Source organism: Cricetulus griseus, assembly GCF_003668045.3.
Source record: "Cricetulus griseus strain 17A/GY chromosome 1 unlocalized genomic scaffold, alternate assembly CriGri-PICRH-1.0 chr1_1, whole genome shotgun sequence".
Classification (NCBI taxonomy): Eukaryota; Metazoa; Chordata; class Mammalia; order Rodentia; family Cricetidae; genus Cricetulus; species Cricetulus griseus.
In genome coordinates this window covers 10,198,716-10,221,948 of record NW_023276807.1, presented here as the reverse complement: position 1 = coordinate 10,221,948, position 23,233 = coordinate 10,198,716, and the positions used below count along the sequence as shown (strand labels likewise).

The following is a 23,233-nucleotide window of genomic DNA, read 5'->3' as shown; positions in this document are numbered from 1 at the left end:
TATTCCAGGGAGACACTTTGTTTCTGCCTCCTCAGAGGGAGTGAGCACTGTTTTCACTTGGTGGGAAGGATTAAAGTGAGCGTTGAATAAAAGATGTCTTAGGTATACCAAGCACTGATGACTTCACTTCCCCAAGGCTCTATCTACCTTTTTGTTTGCTTTTTTGTTTTTGTTTGTTTGTTTGTTTTGAGATAGGGTTTCCTATGTAACAGCTCTGCTTGTCCTAGAACTTGCTTTGTAGACCAGGCTGGCCTTGAGCTCACAGAGATCAGCCTACCTTTGGCTCTGGAGTGCTGGGACTAAAGGCACCACTTCTTAATAGCACCATGGTGGAGGGGACAGTATAGTTTACCTGGAGTACTCAAAGCAGCGTGTTAACAACTAATATTAACATTCTCTTTTAAACTTTTCATTTTCATTCCTATTTTCATCTGTTTCTGTTTTTCTCTTTTCATTTGTTAGATTTTGTTATTCATATTAGTTCATTCCCCAGCCCCCTTTACACAGTTTCTGAGATAGGATCTCATTCTCTAACTCAGGCTGTTCTAGAACTTGCTATTAGAGATTTTTAACTTGCACATTTCAACTAACAATATCTAGTGCCACCTGTTTCCAGGCTACTTGAGAGTACTTGAGCATTTATCCAACTCCCAATTTATATACTATTGCTTTATTTCTTTTCAAATTCTGTTCTTTAACCTCCATTGTTTGTTCTTCCTTTTTTTTATATATGGTAGATTATTTCTCTGGATAGAAGAAAATTTTAATGTCTTTTCTTTCATTTTTCTTCAGGCTTCTTCAAATGTAATTTGATACCTTTTTATTTGAAACAGAGTTTCAGTATCTGTGATTTGTCTTGAACTATAGATACTTGAGCCCCTCTATCAAAAGAGGAAAAATAGTTGGCATTATTATTTTTGGAGAATTTCGGATTTGGGGATTTTTTTTTTTTTTTTAAGTTAAGGGTTCTCAGTCTGCACACCAGCATTTTGAATAACAAATGCATAGCCTCATTTCATTTTAGATGATACAGTGGACAGTTCATTTATTTCTTATCTACTGTTATTTCTAGGGTATATAATACAGGGTTTTAACCACACAGTAACAGTATTCTTTAAAACCCAGTGATTGCCAACTTATCCCTTTCTGTCCCTCCCTCTCTAGTCTTTGTAGGTCTGGACTCCTAATGTCTGGCTGTTAACCATGAGGCAGATGTAACTGCTGCTTCCAGAATTATCAAAGCACCCCAAGGGGAAAGTTGTGCTCAGCATTATACTCAACCATCCATGTTGGCCTGCTATGAGTCCTGGCATAGTAATGTTGCCTCCATTCTTAATGCTCGGTGGTAGTCTTCACTGTATCAGAAAAATGTTTGGCATTTATTATGTATGATGTTAAGGCGAGTGCTATAATTAGTGTATTTTAACAATTTTCCTCTTACTTTATGGTCTCTATTCTTTTGATATAAATCTATGATGTAAGCTTTCATTTATTTTAAGACCAATTTATTTTCCTCAAAGAGGGAAATACAGTTCACATAGAAGTACAAGAAAAACCTGAAGAAGAAGAGGAGGAAGATGAAGAGGAAGAGGAAGAGGAAGAAGAGAGTGAAGATGAGGAAGAGGAAGGAGAAAGTGAAGGCAGTGAAGGTGATGAAGAAGATGAAAAGATGTCAGATGAGAAAGATTCAGGGAAAACATTGGATAAAAAGCCAAGCAAAGAAGTTAGCTCAGACTCTGAATCTGACTCTGATGACGACCGAACAAAAGAAGAGCGGGCTTATGACAAAGCAAAACGGAGAATTGAGGTATTTGTTTTCTTCTTGTCTTTGTGCTCTTCCTTCTTAGTCCTTTGTGTTTATTAGCATACATAGCTAACAGTTTTGAGTCAGTGCTTTAAGAAAGTATTATCTTCAGGTGGAGACACACGCCTTTGATTCCCCCACTTGGGAGGCAGAGGCAGGTGGATCTGTGAGGAATCCAGCTTGTTCTACAAAGTGAGTTCCAGTAATACACAGAGTAACCCTGTCTCACAAAACAAAACAAAACAAAACGCTAGTATCTCTCCAGTTTTTGTGATTGGTGTTTTTGACACTGGTCTAAACCAGGAGTGCCCCCCCCCCCCCTTAAACCAAAGTCAAGATGGAGCATAGAGAGGACTTGAAGCAGTACTTACTTTGTGGTTTTGATTTTTTTTTTTTTTAACCCCATATCTAGAAACGACGACTTGAACATAGTAAAAATGTAAATGCAGAAAAGTTAAGAGCTCCTATCATCTGTGTGCTTGGACATGTAGATACAGGGAAAACAAAAATTCTAGATAAGGTAAGAAAATATGTATGTTAATATTACTTGAAAAATAAGTAGTATCTTTGAAGCCAGGTGGTGGTGGTACATGTCTTTAATCCCAGCACTCAGGAGCCAGAGGCAGGCAGATCTGTGTGAATTTGAGGCTAGCATGGTCTACAAAGCTATTTTCAGGACAGCTAGGGCTGTTGCACAGAGAAACCCTGTCTGGAACAAAACAAAAGTAGTTGAAAAGCTTTAATATCATTCAGCATGACAGGTCCGTAAATCTGCTGCCTGTTTCCTTGTATTTCTAAGAAATTAGGAAATAGAAATTGGTAAAGGAAAATGGATTATAGATTTATTTACAAGTTGGCCAAATAGGATCATGGGAAGAAAAGTGAACCTGTTTTTGAAAGATTTGCAATGTATCCTAGGGGTTTTGTAATTCCCACCTTGAAGAATTCTTTGTCCATAGCCTCTTCCTTTAATAGGTATAGTGTGGGAAGCCTTTTGTTCTTTTCTAGCAGCTCAGCTTCAAGGTCAGGACTCCTGAGTACTCAGTAATTTTGTAAATGAATAAAGGTGACAGCCTGAAGTTGAAAGGAGGGGCATACTGTCTGTTTTCTTGAAGCTTTAGTTTGGGGTCATTGTGATGCAGGCAATGTACAAAAAATGAGTTGCCAATTTCTTACTGATTGTGATTTTATCTTCTTCCATGCCAAAATACCAATCTCAATTTGCTGTCTTCTCATAGCTGCGTCACACACATGTCCAAGATGGTGAAGCAGGTGGTATTACACAGCAGATTGGTGCCACAAATGTTCCTCTTGAAGCTATTAATGAACAAACTAAGATGATTAAAAATGTAAGTTATGTTGTTACTTATTTTGTTGATATAAGAAACAACTCTCACCTCAAAAAGCATATGATAGTTTATTTTCAGACCAGTTATAAGTGAGCATGGCTCAGAAACAAACTCAGATGAATGAAAATTGCTACATGGTAGCAATTTTAGGAAGTTTTTATTTTAATAGAACAAGTCATAAATCAATACACTTTTCAAATATGTTGGTGGAAATTCCAGGTATGAGAAACTTCTTTAAACCTCAGGTCCTTTCTGATAATATTCATAGCTTTGGATACATTACCAAAGGATAGTCAGAAGGATGTTCAGACCCTTCTGTCCACCACTCTTAATTGACATCTTTATTATTTTGCTCCAGATCCCTTGCCATTTCCCCCCTTTCTCAAGGCATTCATTGTTCTGAAATTACTTCCTTTCATATTTTACTACCATTACCTCATCTCAGGTTTGGGGCCTAAGAGGGAGATTATCTTTTTTGATAAGAGACTTATTAGAAGAGTTATTGCTAAGTAAGGAGACCCTGTCTGGGAAACCAAGTGTGCTCAGTGAGCGAGTGCTTGTCTGTTTTAATTACTCAGGGCTCAAAACCAAAAGACAGACAAATTGGGGGAAAAAAAAAAAAGGCTGAGGGCACAGCAGCAAAAGTTTATATTCCCAGTGTTTTGATGTTGGAGGCAGGAGGATTACTGCATGTTGGTGTTCAGTCTGAGCTTCCTAGCTCTAGACCAGCAAATTAAACCAAAGTAGATAAATAAGCCAACTAAATGTTTTGTCTGAATGTTTGGATGTCTTCAAGGTTTCAATGTTAAATAAAGTAAATAATGCTTAATGGATCTTATAGTAAAACCCTGTGAGTGACCTATTTGTTAGGAAAATAGAACCTTGCTAGTTACCTGAGCCACATAGAAAATCCTTAGTTCACCTTTTGTTTTTACTTGAGTGTAACTCCAAGTTTGACTTCCTTCTTGTAGTTTAAGTTTGATCATGAGGCATGTGGCTGTTTTGTATCTTGGTGTTGGTTTTTCTGGCCAGTTTTCCAGTTAATGTGGTGTTGTAATTTTGCAGTTTATTGTTTTGAATCTTTAATTTATATCTTTTCCCTATAATCCCGGTTGGACTTGAACTTGGCTAGTCCTGACCCTGCCTTCCAGTTGATAGTATTGCAGACACAAAGCACCGATCCTCACTTAACTGTATTTGTTTCCATCTCTCTAGCTCTGGGATCACACTCACATGCCAGCACACCAGGGTTAGGGTATCATAATGAGGTCCTCATACTGGATAGCAGGCTGTTTGCTAAGTTATAGCTCTCGGTCCTGGTTCACTATATTTTAAATAGTAGTTCTTTTTAAGTAAAACAAAACAAAAAATAAGTTGTGTGTGTGTGTGTGTGTGTGTGTGTGTGTGTGTGTGTGTGTGTGTGAGTGTGTGTGTGTGAGTGTGTGTGTGTTGCTTTTTGGTCGGTCTATATACCCTGTCTATTTATGTAACCGCAGAGGCTAGAAGAGGCAGTTGGATCACTTGGAACTGTAGTTACAGGCGGTTGTGAACTACCCAATCTGGGTGCTGGGGCCCAAACCTGGGTGCTCTGGAAGAAAGTGCAACCAGTGTTCTTCACTGCTTACTGAGCCATCTTTCCCGAACACTTAAATAGTATTTGTGTGTATTGCTTGTTGGAGGATTCTTAACAGTTTACTTTCAAGCTGGCAAAACTTGAAATCTGATTTTGGCGCATAAAGACCAAACTCACCATTAGGCCTGTACTCTAGCTCTCAGTACAACTAGTATATTTGTGATTTGCTCTTTGTATTCAAGATACTGAAATGAAAAAAATGGTTCCCAGTAAATGTTCATTTAAGACAAAAATGCAGATTTGAAACCTTTTCCATTTGAATCATTTTGACATAGAAAGAGATAACCTTTTGAAAAATGAAGAGTAGGAAAATGCACAAAACGATTAAAACAGTTTTGTTTGTGAGACTCTTGTTTATTATTGTTATATCAGGATGAAGGGGCATGTGCTGTGGGGGGTGTGGTAGACATGCTTTTAATTTTAGCACTTGAGAGGTTGAGAAAGGGGGTATTGCATGTTGGAGGCCAGCCTGACCCATAGGGCTGGGGACGTGCATCATTGCTAGAATGATGTCCAGAGCCCTGGATCCATGACCCAACACTGTAGAAGGAGTAAGTGAATTGATGAACTAACTGTATTCATGCACTTTGTCCAGATAATCAAATGCATATATTTAAGCATGATAGGCACATATTCTTTTAACAGTTTTGATCCTCCTGACAAGTATAACATACTTATAGATTGCTTTGGTACTTTAGATTTGCTTAAAATTGAACCAGATATTTATTGTGTGTCTGTGTGTGGGTGAGCACATGCCATGGTGGGGACAATTTTCAGGAGTTGATTCTCCTGAGATCTGCTGATCAAACACAGTAGTTCATCATGCCTGTGCAGCATATGCCTCTAACCACTGAACCACCCAGATCCCAGATAATTCTGTAGATACTAAGTCAGTTTTTGTAGATGATGTAGATGGCTGCTCTTCTCTGCTTTTGTATTATTATTAATTAATTAAATATTAAGATATTTGCAAACTTACATACAACTTCAACAAGAATACTTTTTTTTTCTATAAAGCTTATTTTTATATATGAGTACCTGTATTTGTATGGGTTGCCCAATGAGAAGCTAAGAGCAGGTATTGGATCCTCTGGAGCTGGTGTTACAGATGGTTTTGAGCTGCTTGATGTGACTGCTAGGAATCACATTTTGATCTGTATGAGACAGCAAGTACATCTCCAGCCCCTACAAGATTTCTTTTGATATTAAAGAGAATATTAACCATTGTACTATGTGACTCCTGTTGTAAGATGATTCATTTGGGAAAAGTAATGTTCAAGGTTGGAGTTAATTGTTTTGTAATGAAGCTTTCATTGTTTTTACTTCTTTGAATTCCTCATCTTTCTCTACCATTTCTAGTTTGACAGAGAGAATGTACGGATTCCAGGAATGCTGATTATTGATACTCCCGGACATGAGTCTTTCAGGTAAGACCAAGCCTATTGTCATCAAGAAAACTAATTAACCCAGTAAGCCTAATCATTGGGATTTAGTCATTAACTTTGAATAGTTCTTTCATATCTGCAGTGTTGTAATCTTTTGATCATCATTGGTTTTATAGTGTTTCATGTTTTCTTGGTTTTTATAGAAGAAAGGCTATAATTGGAAAGAACATAGCAGCTGTTCATAGAGCACTCAAACTGCTGGTATTGCAGTTGAGTCCTCTTGCCTGATGTACCTGGCAGTGGACAGGTTTCACATTTCCTGACAGTTTCCAGTTAAACATTCTAAAAGTCTAAAATTCAAAATGCCCTCAAATCTGAAACTTTACCCAGAGCATCATACCTGTTCTTAGAAGGTGTAGGATTTTGGCTTTTTGCATAAGGGATGGTTATCCCATGTATGTAACCTAGCGGTGACCCTGTGTGTCTATGAGGATTGTACAGTTTATATGCAAATACTGTGCCATTTCATGAGACCAGATAGATCATCATGAATTTGGTATCTGAGATGATCCAGAGACTGCGCCTGTTTTCTTTTGTTAGTTTAGGCGTTACAAAGAAAGTAAACATTCAAATTTAAGAGAAATACTGAGAAGATTTCCACTTACATGGCTTTTTCTTTTTGACAGTAACCTGAGAAACAGAGGAAGCTCTCTTTGTGACATTGCCATTTTAGTTGTTGACATTATGCATGGTTTAGAGCCCCAGACAATTGAATCTATCAACCTCCTCAAATCTAAAAAATGCCCCTTCATTGTTGCACTTAATAAGGTAAGCAAGCCTCATCTGAAAGTATGTTTTCTAAGATTTATGTTATTTTTGATGAACTTGTGTGTTCTTGTACATACGTGCATTTGTACATATGTGAATGCTGGTTTCCAAGGGATCCAGAAGAGAGTGACTCCAGTGGAGCTGGCTTTATGGTTTGTGGACTTCCAGACAAGAGTGCTGGGAACTGAACTTGGATCTTCTTGCAAGATAGTGTGAGCTTCTAACTGCTGAGCCATCTCTGTACCCCATATTCTGATTAGGATGAATTTTTTGTGACTAAAAAAAAATCGTATTATATTCCTGTCCACTCATGTTTTTATCACAGAACTATGTATAGTCAAATTATGGACTCAGCTTATGTACCAATTAGTGGATGAGTGGATAAAGAGAATATGCCATATGTATAAATTGAAATATTAAGTTATAAGGAATATTAAGTTATAAGGAAGAATGAACTGGGGTCAATGGTGGAATGCTTGCATAAGGTACACAAGGCTGCAATCTCCAGTACAGCCAATCCATCAATCAGTGAGAAGATGTCATTTTCAGAAAAATGGATAGAGCTGGATGTTAGTAAGCCAGACTCATAGAACTGCTCCTTTTTTTTCTCTCATGTAGATTCTAGATTTAATTTTTAAAAAGCAAAAATAGAAGAGGAACTATTTAGAAAGAAGAATGGAATCAAGAGGAGAGACAAGGAAATAGGGAGTGATCAATTTAAAGTACAAACACATGTATGAAAATAGTTACTTATACAGTTAATACATGCTTATTTTTTAAAACAAGATAGAAATTTAGTGTAATGTATATGAAACCACTTGAGAATAGTTGTAGTACTTAGTAAGCTTTGTCAAATCCATACATCTGTGTGAAACCATCACTATCCAAAATGTAGACAATCTTCCGTTCGCATGGGGTTCTCTCACTTCTTTGAAGCCAAGCCAGTCTTGCCCCTCTAGCTCCAGGCAAACGATAGTTTAAAAAAAAAAAATTATTTAATCTTTGTACTAGTTTTGATAGGACTGGAGTATGTGGTCTTTTCAGTTGTCATTTTGTTGTTCCTGTTGATACAGCTTTTTATTTTTTCATGTTAGGTGGGTTGTAACTTTTTTTTTTAAGATTTCATTTACTATGTATACAACATTCTGCTTCCATGTATATCAGCACATCAGAAGAGGGCACCAGATCTCATAACAGATGGTTTTGAGCCACCATGTAGTTGCTGGGAATTGAACTCAGTACCTCTAGAAGAGCAGTCGGTGCTCTTAACCTCTGAGCCATCTCTCCAGCCGTGGGTTGTAACTTTTTTATTTATAGAGTAATATTCCATTTTAGGTAATACTACACTTGATCAGTTCCTATTGGATATATGGGTTGTAGTTTCTACTTATTTATTAGTGAGGTAGGTGTGGACATTGTATATAGTCATTTATTTTTGTTTTGAGTAAATAGCCATAGAATTGTTGCATCATATATATAGATGAATGTTCAATTCTATGAGAAACAGATTATTCCAAAGAGTATCTTTCATTTTTAACAGGATTCTGTCTGCATTCTATACAACCTGGCCAGCATTATTTTGGATCTGTTTTTGGGTTTTGGTTATTTTGAGATATGATCTCCCTATGAAGTCCGGACTGGACTTGAACTTGTAATTCTTTTGCCTCAGCCTCTGTGTGCCATCACATCTGGCTGTCAGTTTGCAAATCTGTGTCTTTTAGAGAACTACATTTTTGTTGCATTGGTATTTTTCTTTTTCTAACACCACCTTTAAAGATTTAATTTTAGGGATGTATGTGTGCGTGCGTGCTGTGCACGTATACATGTGTTGGAAGGATTTCAATCCAGGAACTGAACTCAGGTCCTCTGTGAGAGCAGCAGATGCTCCTTACTACTGAGCTTGCACCTACTCACCTGTTTTTGTTCTTGGGGGGGGGGGGGTTGTAAGGCAGAGTATCCCTTGAGATCTTCAACTGACTTTGATCCTCCCATCTTTGCTTACAAGTGCCCCTATGCCAAGCTTCCACTTTAAGCATTGCTCAGATGTTGTTTTTATTTTCAATTGGAAAAAAATTATTTATCTTGTGTTTGTCTTTGATCTATTCATCATTCAGAAGAATGTTAACATGTAAATGCTTTTTGGTTAGAGGACATGCACTGTAGGAGTCATTATTAGGATCTGTTTCAGTGGTTGCTGTGACCAGCCTTGCTGTGTGATGTTTCACTTGAATATCTATGCTTCCTGTTCAGCCTAGTGTTCTGTACGGTTACTCATTTCTTCTGTATTCTTATTGGTGCTTGTGACTGGTAAACCATTGCAGATGTTCTGGTTTTGCTTTTACTTTTGTCTCCTGACAGTTCTGTGCATATTTACTGAATGTATTTTGAAGGTACAGAATTATGGTACTCACACAATTAAGATTGATTCTTCTCTATGCACTGCTTTTATGTGTTCATGAAGTTTTTTTACCTTCAAATCTTCTGTGATAGTATGGCTACTTTCTTTTCTTAGGATTGCATGCATGGCATTTTTACTGCCTTCTTCCTTGTTTTTTGTATCTAAAATGGCCTTTTTTTTGTAGACAGTGTGACTGTCTTATCTGTCCAAAGTATTAACCTTTCACTTTCAGTTACATCGTCTGTCATTTGCATCCAGTGCACCTTCTGGCACAGTGGTGTTTAGTTGTTCTACCCTATCTCACTTGAGCTTGTTTTCTTCCATATTTCCCCTCGCTTATGTATCATGTGGCTATTTCTTTGGATTACAGTCAATACTGGGATATGAATGCTTTATGTCTTTTGCCACAGGTTGACTTGGGTTTACAGTCTGCATTTTTAAATTCTGTTATACATCTCTTTTGAGGTTGTGAGAACCTTAACAGTGTCACTGTTCACTTTCTCCTTTTTGCTATTGCTTCTTTTTTCTTAGTTTATTATAATCCCACAATTTTTTATTTTTAACTTTAAATGCTCAATTGTGTCTTTTAAGGAAGTTTTAAAAATAGCAAATTAGGGCCTGGATAGATGGTTCAGTGGTGGGTTCTTTTTCAAGGGACCTGGGTTCAGTTTCCAGCACCTGTGCCAGGTGGCTCATAGCATCCTCTAATTCCAACTCCAGGGGATCCCAGGAAGCCTCTGTACATCTTAGGCCCTTGCATTCATATGCTCACCCCTCACAGACAGACACGCAATAAGAACAAATGTTAAAATATAAAGCGACAGAGTCAATCTTTGTATTTTACTCCTACATTTACCATTGGGACCTCTTCATATCTTCCTAAGGATATTTTTACTGCCAATATCATTTTTGATAAAGAGTGATAAAATTCACTCTTAAAATTTAAGTGTATTTTAAGCTTTAAAAAGTATAACCAAACTAATAACAATTCCTGTTACCTTTTTATGAAAAAAAAATGTGTTATTTCAAAGCCTTCTATTCTTGAAGGTATTTGTGTTTCACTTGGTGAACATTCTTTTTTTTTTTTTTGTCTTCCTTTTTTGTTGCTGTCTGTGTCTTTCCTTTGTTCCTATGTGCGCATGTCTTTTATGTTGCTTACTTTTAGAATTTTATCAGTGTGATTGCATAATAGTTTAGTTTTTGTCAAACTTGAGTTTTATTGGATTTATTATGTTAAATTTATAGTCTTTATCTAATCTTTATCATTTTTGGTGATTATTCAGCTATTCTTTGCTAAATTTTCTTGTTCTATTATTTAGCTATTTGGTACAGGACAAGCCTGGTATTCCAGCTACTTAATCTTTTCACATGGCAAGCCAACTAAAGTGATAGAGTATTCTCCCCCCAAAATCATTTCCTGTATGCTTCGGTTTTGCTAGATTTTAATGCTCTGTCTTCAAGATCCATAATATTTTCTTTTTTTCTAGTAAGATTGGGTTTTAAGTTTATCCTATGGCTTTCTCTTCAGGTCTACAAATATTAGGCCTTTCTCTTTTTTTTCCCCCTTTCAAGGTTGGAACTTTATTTATGGTGAGTGTATTTTTAGAAATTATTTTAAAGACCTCAAGCTACAGTAATTTGATCCTGTTGATTATCTAAGGTCTTTTCCTCCTTGACTGGGTTTTCTCTTAGTAACAGACGAGCTTGCCTCTTTACATTGTCAGCATAGGCTGAGCTCAAATGCCACACATTGTTTTAGTGATTAATTCCCTCATATTCTCACTTACCACTCATGGGGGAGATATAGATTGTAAAGAAATTAATATCTTTTAAATCGATGCATAATTATATAGATTATGGTTCAGTATATCTTGATACGTTTGCAATTAGCACTTTAGTCACAGTGGGAAATATCCCACAGGTTGACAACTCAGGGAAAGAAAATTAGCCTATTATTAACTAATCAGACTTATTCCTAGTTTGAACAATAAAGCAATTGTGCTGTAATCTTCCTGACAATGGCACTTGCTATAAAGCCCTTGTTCCTATCTGCTGATTTGCCGACTCATTTTGAACTTTGAAAACAATGCACTCTAATGTTCACAGGACAATTCTAGGACCTTCCGTTTTGCAAAGAATAGTTTTTTCATGAACTCACTGGAGGCTAAAATGGACAGCATGTTACCTCAGCAATTTCTTGTTTAAGAGGTTCTGTTGTAGCCTACAGGGGCCTTTTATACAATAAAATGTTTAAGTACTTTACACTGTGTGTGCGCGTGTGCGGCAGAGAGAGAGAGAGAGAGAGAGAGAGAGAGAGAGAGAGAGAGAGAGAGAGAGAGAGAGAGAGAGAGAGAGAGAGAGAGACACATACTAGGATTTTCTGGAGCTTACACCCTTTAATGTTGCAGATTTGAAGTGTCTGATAAACGTTTCCAGATTGACAGGTTATATGACTGGAAGAAGAGTCCTGATTCGGATGTGGCTGCCACTTTAAAAAAGCAGAAGAAGAATACAAAAGATGAATTTGAGGAGCGTGCAAAGACCATTATTGTAGAGTTTGCACAGCAGGTAGGAGAATTTCTGAAGAACCTATCAGGATGTTTGTTTCTTTTATTATTATTTAGGGAAGTCACCATTTTCATTAATGCAAATCTGTTCTCCTATCACATGGGTAGTTTTTTGTTGTTGTTGTTCTTTCATTTTGGTATTTTGTTGTTATTGCTGCTTTGTGGAGTTTCAAAATGACCAGTCATCTGCCTTCTGTTTAGCCATCCTTTTCTACATGCCTCTTCTTACACAGTGTTTTCGGACTATTTCTAGGGTTTGAATGCTGCTTTGTTTTATGAGAATAAAGATCCCCGTACTTTTGTGTCCTTGGTACCTACCTCTGCACATACTGGTGATGGCATGGGAAGTCTCATCTACCTTCTTGTGGAGTTAACTCAAACCATGTTGAGTAAAAGGCTTGCACACTGTGAAGAGCTTCGAGCACAAGTCATGGAGGTAATCATCAGGCTTCCTTCCCTGCCCTGCACCCCTTTAATAGGTCCTTGGGTAGTAGATATGTGCTGCTTTTGTATTTGATGTTAGAACCATCATATATGCTTTGTTTCCTTTAAAAATATGTCTATTAGGTCAAAGCTCTTCCAGGAATGGGCACCACAATAGATGTTATATTGATCAATGGACGTTTGAAGGAAGGGGATACAATCATTGTCCCTGGAGTAGAAGGGCCTATTGTCACACAGATTCGAGGCCTCCTTTTACCTCCTCCTATGAAGGAATTACGTGTGAAGGTAAGCCAAGATGGGGTGAACGTGGCCAGGGGTCTTCACAGTGTTTGTTGATGCTCTTTGAGGTCTGCTTAGCTTAACGCACAGCACACATTTGTCCCTATCCTTGTTTTATTGCAGAAGTGTACATGGGTGACAGGATCTGTTTATCAGACTAGGACTTCCCTAAGGATAGACAGCCTTGGGTGCTACATGAGTAGTATTGACTAACAGAATTTTAGGAGGTGGCCAGAAGCTCGCTACATGCTTTTTCCTGATTGTAGTCTCAGCTTTTGTCCTAATAGTTAATCATAGTAGTGTTCTTCTAATAGTAAATCACAGCCTAGCTTTTCTTTATAGTATCAGTTTCTGGGCATGTCTTGCTAAAAATGGGTGTAAAAGTAGTCATTCTTGGTACTTGCTGTTGCACCTAGCCCTTCTGAACTAAAAAATAATTTCAGATTTAATATTCCACTGTGTGACTTTGTTGTGATGTCCATTCATTCTTCTGGGCATGGAATGTGTGTGCTTCCATGGTATGCCATCGACTTCCTTTCTGCACCTTCTGCTGAACTTGTGCATGTTTCCCCAGGGTGTGTGGGACCCTCCAGGCTTACTGATGTCTGTCTCAGCGGGAGTTACAAGTCACATTTTCCAGTGTAGCTCTTCACTCTTTCACATCTGTGCCTGCTTTGTGACATCATCACTTTCAAAACTTTCAGTTCTGGTGGGCATTTAGTTCATTACTGTTGGATTACATTTACCTCTGTCAGTATAGCCACTGCTTTGTGTTCATTAGCTGTTTATTCCCGCCCACCCTTGTCCTGTTTTTCACAGATTTTATAGTTCAGATTGGTTGTCCATTTTTACTTTTTATATGTAGCTATCTTCTATTCGGACTTGTCTTTGTTATTTTGAGAAACAGAAATACTTAAGTTGGTGCCAGTTGTTGGTGGCCTTTAATCCCAGCACTCGGGAGGCAGAGGCAGAGGCAGAGGCAGAGGCAGGTGGATCTCTGTGAGTTCAAGGCCTGCCTGGTCTACAGAGCGAGTGCCAGGACAGGCTCCAAAGCTACACAGAGAAACCCTGTCTTGAGAAAACAACAACAAAAAAACCAAACCAAAACAACAACAACAAAAAGAAATAAGTTGAATTTATCAATTGGTTGTGTTGGACACTTCTTTCCAAGGTTACAAAATACAGTAGTGCTGCCACCAGATAATTCATTGAAAACTGTTTTTGTCTCTAGAACCAGTATGAAAAGCATAAAGAAGTGGAAGCAGCTCAGGGAGTGAAGATTCTTGGGAAAGACCTTGAGAAAACACTTGCTGGTTTACCTCTCCTTGTGGCTTATAAGGATGATGAAATCCCAGTTCTCAAAGTAAGGTCATTAACTGTGATAAGTTTTTTTCTTCAATGCTGTGTGGACTACCCAGTTTCCCTTCCAGTTGCCTAGACTAACTTTGAATTCATGATCTTCCTGCTTCAGCCTTACATTCTATATTTTTATTCACTGTATTTTTATTTTAATTAAAGTATAATTACATCCCTTTTCCCTTCCTTCCCTCCAGCCCCTCCTATGTCTGTCCGCCTAGCACCTATATATTTCCTCCCCCTTCATTCTCTCTCAAATTGATGGCTTTTTGTTTCTCTCTCTCTCTCTCTCTCTCTCTCTCTCTCTCTCTCTCTCTCTCTCTCTCTCTCTCTCTCTCTCCCTCTCCCCTCTCTCCTCTCTTCCTCCCCCTCCCTCCCTCCCTCCCTCCCTCCCTCCTGAATTCACTTGATGTTGCTTGTGTATGTGTATGATTTCAGGTGTGATCACTTTGTGTATTGCATAACCAATTTGGGATTTGTCCCTGGAAGAGTAATTCCCCTTCTCTCATGTCGTCACCTGGCATGTTTCAGCCTTAGTCCATGAGGTTCGGCCTGAGTGGGGGTGTGTGGACCTGGAAGCTTCCAGCAACCCAAAGGCGATAAAGATCAAACACAGGCATTTTGTCATCTTCAGAGAGCTCTCAGTTTCATGTTGTAGAACTAGAGACATTTCTTCTGGTGTTTCTTAACCATCCTACCAGTACCACGAGGGAACCATTTCTCTCTTTGTTCCCTCTCTGCTCTGGCCGCTCAGGCCTAACTACTAACCTTCTTCCATCCTCACAAGTTAATCACATACCTCTAGCCCCTCTGCCCAGGTGAGGGCCTATTCAGATGCTTAGGCCCACAGAGATGCAAATAAGAGGCACATTACCTTGAGGCCTTGGTAAACAGTAGTAGCCCTACTGGCATTAATAATACAATAGTGGGCCAGAGTTTTTCCATGCTCCATGTTTAATGAGACCAAAGGTTGGATCTCAAAATATTCCATAGTGGAAATACTTTGGTCCCCCACATTCTCAACAGTCATTAGTTGTCTGTAGTTCATTGTCTTGGGTAATACTCCTTTCTTGTTATCAAGTCTGTTGATATTGTGATTCTTTGGGTCTTATTTAGGCAGCCATACTGTTTAGTTATCATTAGTAGTTGGCTAGGTTTCTAGTATGACGCATGAATTCCCTCTTGTTGAGTTGGCCTTAAGTCCACTTAGACAGTTTTTGTTTACTACCAACATATAGAATGCCACCATTGTAAACTTTTAGGAACATCTTGTTATGCTGGTCATTGTGGTTCATAGGCATCAGTGCTGGACAAGAGTTCTGGTTGCTTCCCTCCCTTGGCAGCTTGCATAGCACCTTTGGTACAATGGAACCTAGAAGTAGGACTCCTGTTATCCTGTTGTTATGGCGAGTGTGACCTGATTCTACCACTAAAAGTGGCCTACAGGCCTCTAGGAGTTGATGGTTCATTGATTAAAAGTCCTCTTGCAGAGGACTCCAGTTTGATTTCCAGAACCCATGTGATGGCTTACAACCATCTATAACTCTAGTTCCAGGATATCTGACATCACTTCTGGCTTTCATGGGCAGTAGACATGCATGTGGTGTACACACACACATACAAGCAAAGCATTCATACTCATAAAGAAATCTATTTTTTTAAAAAGACATGTACATGTATTATTTGTAATTTTAGGTCAATATAAAATATTCCTTAAAGCTTTATCAAACATCCTCTTGCTCTTTTCTTCTGTACTGACCTTTCTTCCCCATCTCTAATTACAGCCCTCTCTTTCCATATCCTGCTGTTCTCCTTATCACTGAGTTTTGTTGTGTATCAACCATGTATGTTAGGGATGCTCACGAAAATGGGTACCTGGTAAGGGATATCATCTGCTGTCCCTTTTTACAAAGTTGCTTCCACATTGTTTATACTATCATAGGGAGTTGCATAAATTTATATGCCTGATTCCAAATGTCTATTTTATCCGAATTAAAAAAATAAGCCAATGACTGGTAGTGTTCAGTTGTTAATGTGCTTGTACTCAATGAAGCCCTGGGTTGGATCTCAACACTGCAGAAAAACTGGCATATGATCCAGCACCTGGCACGTAGAGGAAGTAAGATCAGAAGCTCATGGCTGTCATTGACCCTGGGTTTCATAAAACCCTGTTTCAAAAATGGGGTGTGAGGGTGCCAAAGTGTCTAAAAATAAAATGGGCTCAGAAGATGGCTTAGCAGTTAGGAGTGTATTGATTGGATCCCGGAAGCTCTGGAAACTCTGGGGGATCCACTGCCTCTGACCTTGAAGGGAAGGAAGCAGCACTTGCATGTATGCATCCACACACAAGCATACACATACTCTTCTTTTTTAAAACCAGATGTCAGTAGTTTTTTTTTTTTTCTTCTGTTTTTATGTTTCTTTCTTTCTTTTTTTTTTTTTTTTTTCCCTTTTTAAGTTGTGCTATGTATATAGCTCAGGCTGGCCTCAACCTTGTGTTGTTAATCTGGTCTTGAATTTGAGATTTTCTTGCTTCAGCTTTCTATGTGCTGGAGATGTAGCATTGACTTTGTCTTTTTAAAAATTTCGAGACAGGGTTTCTCTGTGTAGCTTTGGAGCCTATCCTGGCTTTGACTGTTTTTAAGTATTGTAATACTAGTAGTATTTTAAAGCCTGTTTGTCTAATGGGAAGATCAATTGGCCCATATCCAATGAACAGCATGCTGTAGTCATAGCTTATTTGCTTGCCAACAAGAAAATAGAACTGTTGTAAGTATGTAGCTTGCTAGGTATACATTTCTGTAGACCACCTTTAAAATTTAGGCAGAAACAAGTCACATCATTAAAGAATACATCAGGCCTGAGTGTGGAGTGATTTATCTTTAGAGAAGTAATGAGTTAGGTGATCACAATTGAAACAACTGAACTTTGGGGCTCCCACTTATCTGTTTGGTTCTCAAAAGGATGACACTCTTCCCAGTCATCTGCTCTCTTTACTCAGTGCTGTTGAGATTTTAACAGTCTTCCTATTAGCTTAAAGCAGAGAGATGGAATGGGTATGATAGACTGTATGGCCATAACCTAGCACTGTCTCATTTAGAACAGACTGCATGCCTTCTGCCCTTGTTTTCAGATGAGTCATTAACCAGAGGAAACAGTTTGATCCTAGGCTGCTGAAGTTAGAGATGTGCTTTGTCATGTGTGATTTCTTTTCAAGGATGAATTGATCCATGAGTTAAAGCAGACACTAAATGCTATCAAATTAGAAGAAAAAGGAGTTTATGTCCAGGCGTCTACACTGGGTTCTTTGGAAGCTCTTCTTGAATTTCTGAAAACATCAGAGGTGCCAGTAAGTAACTTCCCAGGTTTGTAAGCATGTGGTCCTCATGATGTGTTCCATTATCTGCTGCATGCGGGTAAACTTGTGGAAACTCTTCTTTTACAGTATGCGGGAATTAACATTGGCCCAGTTCATAAAAAAGATGTTATGAAGGCTTCAGTGATGTTGGAACATGATCCGCAGTAAGTATTCTTTGCTTCTGATTGTCTTCAGGGTGTCTGGTGTGACTTTACTTCTCATTGAGTGATCCTTGATGTTTCCATGTTTCAGGTATGCAGTGATTTTGGCCTTTGATGTAAGAATCGAACGGGATGCGCAAGAGATGGCTGATAGTTTGGGAGTTAGAATCTTTAGTGCAGAAATTATTTATCATTTATTCGATGCCTTTACAAAATACAGACAAGACTACAAGAAACAGAAACAAGAAGAGTTTAAGTAAGTTTGTGTTTTACTTTGAATCTTTGCTAATAATGCAGCTTATGAAGGATTTCTAAATACTGACAAGGAATGCAGACAAGAAAAGAATGGCATTTGTTTATGTCCCTAGTGCTGCATCCTGAAGTTGTGTTATAGTTCAGGAATTGCAGTCAGGGCAAATATCCCCCCCACCCCTTGTGTGTTTGTGTCTGTCTGTGTGTTCAGATCGTCTCTGGGGCCTTTTCATTTATTAATTTTCAACTTGGTGGTCTTAGGCATTCTATGTATAAACTGGGAAATAAGCCAAACAATTCTAAGGGAGACAAAGCCATTCCTCTACAGACTTTCCAAGTTGGTTGTGTCCCTGCTTCTTGAGGAGTCTGCAGGGCCATAGCTAGGCTTCCTTGGGCCTTTCAGGGTATCTGTCATAGAGAGGCAATCAGCGATTGTACAAGTAGAGATGAATGCTGTGAAGTAGATGCAGAGATTGGGTATCCATTCTGGGCCGATTATTGGGAGTAACAGTCTAAAGCAGACTAAGTAGTCAGGAATGTTTGGAATGCACAGGCAGAAGAGCACTTAAGGCAACCAAGCTCCACTGGCAGTGTGTAACTTGAACATGGCAATTTGAAAGTTGGAGAAGTAACATGGTCCTTATGTTATAGGAGTAACCTCCTAAATCATGGGAAAGATTGAGCTTTTTCTGGGTTTATTTTTCCTGCTAAGATGTGTAGTCATGATCATATTGGGAGATACTCTACTTACATGGGCCTGGATGGTTAGGGAGTCAGTGGCAGTTGCCTTGTCAGGAGGCTTCCATTTCCTAGGAAAGAGATTACCAGAGTTGCCCTGGGTGCAGTAGCTCAGGACTTAAATTGGCCTAATGTGCTTCCAGGATGTGATTTTTGGAAAACATTTGGGATATGTTGGAAAATATCATATGGATGGATAACTCCATGCTCTCTAAAGTTGATTACTGTTTTGACATGTCAGCAAGTTCTGCTTGTGTTCTAAACTCCAGGATATGACAGGCAAAATGTTCATCTTCATCAAATGTTCCTTGATGTGACTTTGAGAAAATGAGACAAGCTTCTGCAGAAAGTACATTCATCTAACAAATCTAATAGTCAGCTACATTTGCTTTCTGCTTAATGTTTTTGTGAGATTTTTTTGCTTTGTCTTTACTTTCAGGCACATAGCAGTATTTCCCTGCAAGATGAAAATCCTCCCTCAGTACATTTTCAATTCTCGAGATCCAATAGTAATAGGCGTCACTGTGGAGGCTGGTCAAGTGAAACAAGGAACACCTATGTGCGTTCCAAGCAAAAATGTAAGTTGCAGGCCTACATCAATGTTCTTATCTCGACTGGGAACAAAATTTTCAAGCAAAGTATCCAATCTTCTATAACTGTTTATTCTGAGCCCTGGCTCTCAGTGTTATCCCCTAGGTAGCTTGGCTTCAATAATCCGTCATTTGCAATCATCATTCATCTCTCATGTGTTTGCTTGCTCCATTCCTGGGCAGATTTATATTGGAATTGCAGTCAAGAGTTACCCCCCCCCCCTTGAAGAGTCCTGGTCAAATGTGTTACCAATTTACTCACTTTGTCTGTTCCCTCACTAGATAGACTTACTGAAATCAAACCTATAAGGGGTTCTACCCACCTGCACTATGCAGGTCATGTAAACATTGTTTCTTGGTGACTTTTTTACCCAGTGAACTTTTATGTAAATGATTAGAAACCTATGTTCTCCTTCCACTTCCCAGTTTTGCTACAGAGCTCCTACTGCCCTGGAAGCATGTGGTAGTTACTCATTATGCTTAGCATTTGGCAAATGGGTACTGGTCATGGTGTTAGCTATCGTTGACATGGTGGCCTTTGGAGTGACATATTTTCTAAGCTCATCTAGTACTGTGCCTGTCTAGGTGGTGGCATTAAGAACTTGCTAGTGGCTTTGTAAATCGAATCCTTTTCCACTTGTAGACACTCCTCTCATGCCTTCCACCTTTGGTGTATGCTATTCCTTTCTTTCCCAGTCTGAGAGTTTATAGCGGAACCACAAAGTGACACTGGACCAGCACACATGTAAATCTTCAGAGCATGAAGGATCTTTCTGGTTTTGCCGCCATCTCATGAGGCAGGATAGATGGGTGAAAAATTTATCTGCCATGGAGCCTCTGGAGAGCCTGAATCTGACATTATCTTTCTGTTTTTGTAGTTTGTTGACATTGGGATAGTAACAAGTATTGAAATAAACCACAGGCAGGTGGATGTTGCAAAAAAAGGACAAGAGGTCTGTGTCAAAATAGAACCCATCCCTGGGGAGTCTCCCAAAATGTTTGGGAGACATTTTGAAGCTACGGACATTCTTGTGAGCAAGGTAAGTATTTTAGCAAAAGTGCCTTTTATAGATTTGGGAAAATCAGGGGTGCTTCTGGTGCAACTGACAACCCCAGGAACTCCATAGCCACAGCTCACAGTTGTGGGTTCTGCCCCCTAAAGCAGGCTGCAAAACACTGCTTCTTGTGACATCTGGGGCCACTGACTTTCATTGGCATACCTTACCTTTGGCTCACCCTGTTTGTGCCTTGGCCATTGCAGATCAGCAGGCAGTCCATCGATGCACTCAAAGACTGGTTCAGAGACGAAATGCAGAAGAGTGACTGGCAGCTTATTGTGGAGCTGAAGAAAGTATTTGAAATCATCTAATTTTCCCACATGGGACAGAATTTGGAGTAAATGTAATATTATGCTGTGATATTACCAACGGAACAGACATATTTGGACGCTGATGGACATAAGTGTATAAAATGTTTTCCATGAGAAACCAAGCAACTTACACTGGTTTGACAGTGGTCAGTTCCCTGCCCCACAGTCCAGCGTGCCTGCACTCACCCCTCCAGACTTGGCTGCTGTTTTAAAGTTTGCCCTTCCTCAAATTTGGATTTTTATTACAAATCTAAATCTCTTTCAATTTTATACTGATTAAATCAGTCCTACAGTATTTGATTAACCAAGCTTCTACAGATTTTGTGATTCTTGGGACTTTTTTGATGTAAGAGATATCTTTATGGGTATTCTTTCCATTTAGGGCCCCTACTTCCATCCCCAGCATTCTTCTGCAATATGCCCCTTTAGCAAGTTTTCTAAGTAGAAGATAAATGGCTGTCTGCCATTTCTTTATCTGCTTTTTGTGCAACCAAGTTAGCTGCTTTTACTAGTCATGAGCATTCTTTGTAATCATCACAGTTCTGAACTGCCAATAAAGACAAGACACTGCAGCTCAGTAAGCTCTGCTAGGCTCCCGTGTTAGTGGAGCTCTCACCCTTAGCACCTGTGAACATGCCCTAAGAGGGACATTTGTTTTAGTACATTCCTCTGTCTTCTGTTAAAGAAAAGTGGCAGCAAGTTATTGGAGGTCAGTGCTTCTACATTGTTAGGCCTCAGTGATTTATTCACAACAGTCTCATAACTATACATAGATGTTGTCCTTGCATTCGCTACAATGGAATTTGACGTGTACACACATACATGAGAGAAGGAAGATTTGAACAAACTATTTTAGCTATTCAGTTTTCTCAACACTGTCTAGGACATAAGGTTGTATATGTGGAGATGGGGAATAAATCTCAGGCCAGGATTTTACTGGTTTTCCTGGCTCAAAAAAACCAGTAATATCCTGGCTGGGGTGCCTCAGTGATGTCATAGCTTTTTGTAGTTCCTAGAGCTGTTTTTTTCTTTCTTTTTTAAGGATTCACACACAAAAAAAAGCCTGTACAAAATATACATACAGTTCTTTATTATTAAACAACTGTAAACACTTCACTGTAAAAATCCATAAAACTTTATAAACAAACGTTTTGTAAATAGAATCTATGCTACAAGTAAAAGAAGTAACACAATTATTTACATGCAATACTGACAAATTTGGCACTTTTTGAAAAGAAATGTACAAAACACTTGCTTAAAAAGAAATTTAAAATTATAAAAACTCAGAGCATCACTATCATGCACTTTGCAAATACCTCACAAGCACTGCTGGCAGAGAGCACCAGGCTCTCTGGAAGGTTTAGGTAACTTTCAGTGTGCTTCCATAAGTCTGTTGTAAAACCACCTGAACATTGTCAAGAATAAAGTCAAACGCCATGTTCCAAACTGACTCCACCGACTGCTGCATCAGCCTGGAGAGGAGAAGACCACCATTAAATAGGAAAACCTCCAACATACATTGATTGTCTTTTCTTCCAGACATATAGCTTCATGCTTGCTGGTTGTTACTGGACAGGGTGTGGCTGGCTCCTACAATCTGGGCACTCATGAGACTGAGAGTAGGAGAGCTACTGGGTAAAACCGATTCTCAAGATGATAAACTAGAAGTATTTCAACTTGTATATTGGATAGAACCTTGGGGAGTGGTTATTACATTTTAACTTACTACCCTGTCAACATACATTTCCTTCTATGGTAGGGACACAAAATTCAAAACGATTTTTTTTTTAGCATCAAGAAAATTAATCCAGGAAGCACAAAAACACAAAAACTGCTCTATCTCTAGACATACATTACCTTTTCATGTATTTTATAACTAGATCTAGTTTTTCCAAGTCTTTTTCCTCTATAAGGTCAGTGCAGTATTTCACAACTTGTAGGATGTCTTCTTCCATTGGATCTAGAAACAAGGAAAACCTCTAATGAGGATTCAGTGTATTTTTGGAGAGTTAAGAAATCTGTAATTGACTATACCCCCAAAGTCTTAAGACTTTGGAGCTGTTGCTTCGTGTTCTTGAATGGGGCCATACCAACCTGAGATAGTAGTTATCCATTCTTTGAGCAGGGTCTTCACATCACCGAACTCAACAGCTCCAGCTAAATTGGGGGCAACTGGTCTAACACAACTGGGCTGGTTGGGCTGCAAACTAGAGGGGTTCTGCACACCAGAGGTGGAAGCTGAGAATTCTTCCTGTTAAAGGGAAAAATGCTGTATTCAGCCAATGTCGGGTACATTAAAAGCTAATAAAGGTCAGTATTTTTTCTGGTTACCAGGGGTCTCTCGGCAGCCATTCCTTCATGTTTTAGAAAACTGTCCATTAACTTCTGTGGGCTCCCATAGCCCCCTGGCAGAGTTTTTGCAGGACTGCTAAGCAGCTTATTTTTCAAAGGACTCTGAATCTTTCTGGGAGAAGCAATGGGGTTCTTCTTGTTTCTCTTGTCTTTCACCGCTGGTGGCTTTAGCTGAAGTAAAGGATTCTTCGGCACTAAAAGAAGAAGCATGAGATCCTCATAATGAATCTAGGTAATAACCCTGAGTTCTCCATCCTTCCAATACACCCTACTACAAAGAGCCAGGAATGCAGTGACTTTAGGCTCTACAATTCCTTCCAGCTCAGCTGTACAACTTGGTACTTTGACTTTGGATATGCTGTGTATCTAT

General features: G+C 38.9%; 2 protein-coding genes across 11 annotated transcripts in view; one reads left to right on the top strand and one right to left on the bottom strand.

Annotated features, from left to right (window-relative positions):
* The window catches only part of Eif5b (eukaryotic translation initiation factor 5B), a 54,691-nt gene extending 33,608 nt beyond the window's left edge, over positions 1–21,083 (top strand). For both annotated transcript variants that reach the window (XM_027386811.2, XM_027386810.2), the window contains exons 10-24: positions 1,521–1,807; positions 2,217–2,324; positions 3,043–3,153; positions 6,146–6,213; positions 6,858–6,999; positions 11,834–11,965; positions 12,218–12,400; positions 12,532–12,693; positions 13,919–14,050; positions 17,261–17,392; positions 17,489–17,565; positions 17,654–17,818; positions 18,992–19,130; positions 20,021–20,182; positions 20,404–21,083. In XM_027386811.2, coding sequence (XP_027242612.1) covers positions 1,521–1,807; positions 2,217–2,324; positions 3,043–3,153; positions 6,146–6,213; positions 6,858–6,999; positions 11,834–11,965; positions 12,218–12,400; positions 12,532–12,693; positions 13,919–14,050; positions 17,261–17,392; positions 17,489–17,565; positions 17,654–17,818; positions 18,992–19,130; positions 20,021–20,182; positions 20,404–20,511 — 2,108 coding nt within the window. In that variant the 3' untranslated portion in view covers positions 20,512–21,083. The remainder of the gene's footprint in view (positions 1–1,520; positions 1,808–2,216; positions 2,325–3,042; positions 3,154–6,145; positions 6,214–6,857; positions 7,000–11,833; positions 11,966–12,217; positions 12,401–12,531; positions 12,694–13,918; positions 14,051–17,260; positions 17,393–17,488; positions 17,566–17,653; positions 17,819–18,991; positions 19,131–20,020; positions 20,183–20,403) is intronic.
* Positions 21,084–21,581: 498 nt separating this feature from the next.
* The window catches only part of Rev1 (REV1 DNA directed polymerase), a 76,390-nt gene continuing 74,738 nt past the window's right edge, over positions 21,582–23,233 (bottom strand). For all 9 annotated transcript variants that reach the window (XM_027386803.2, XM_027386802.2, XM_027386801.2 and 6 more), the window contains 4 exons: positions 22,843–23,057; positions 22,606–22,762; positions 22,369–22,471; positions 21,582–21,983 (listed from right to left, as the gene is read on the bottom strand). In XM_027386803.2, coding sequence (XP_027242604.1) covers positions 21,872–21,983; positions 22,369–22,471; positions 22,606–22,762; positions 22,843–23,057 — 587 coding nt within the window. In that variant the 3' untranslated portion in view covers positions 21,582–21,871. The remainder of the gene's footprint in view (positions 21,984–22,368; positions 22,472–22,605; positions 22,763–22,842; positions 23,058–23,233) is intronic.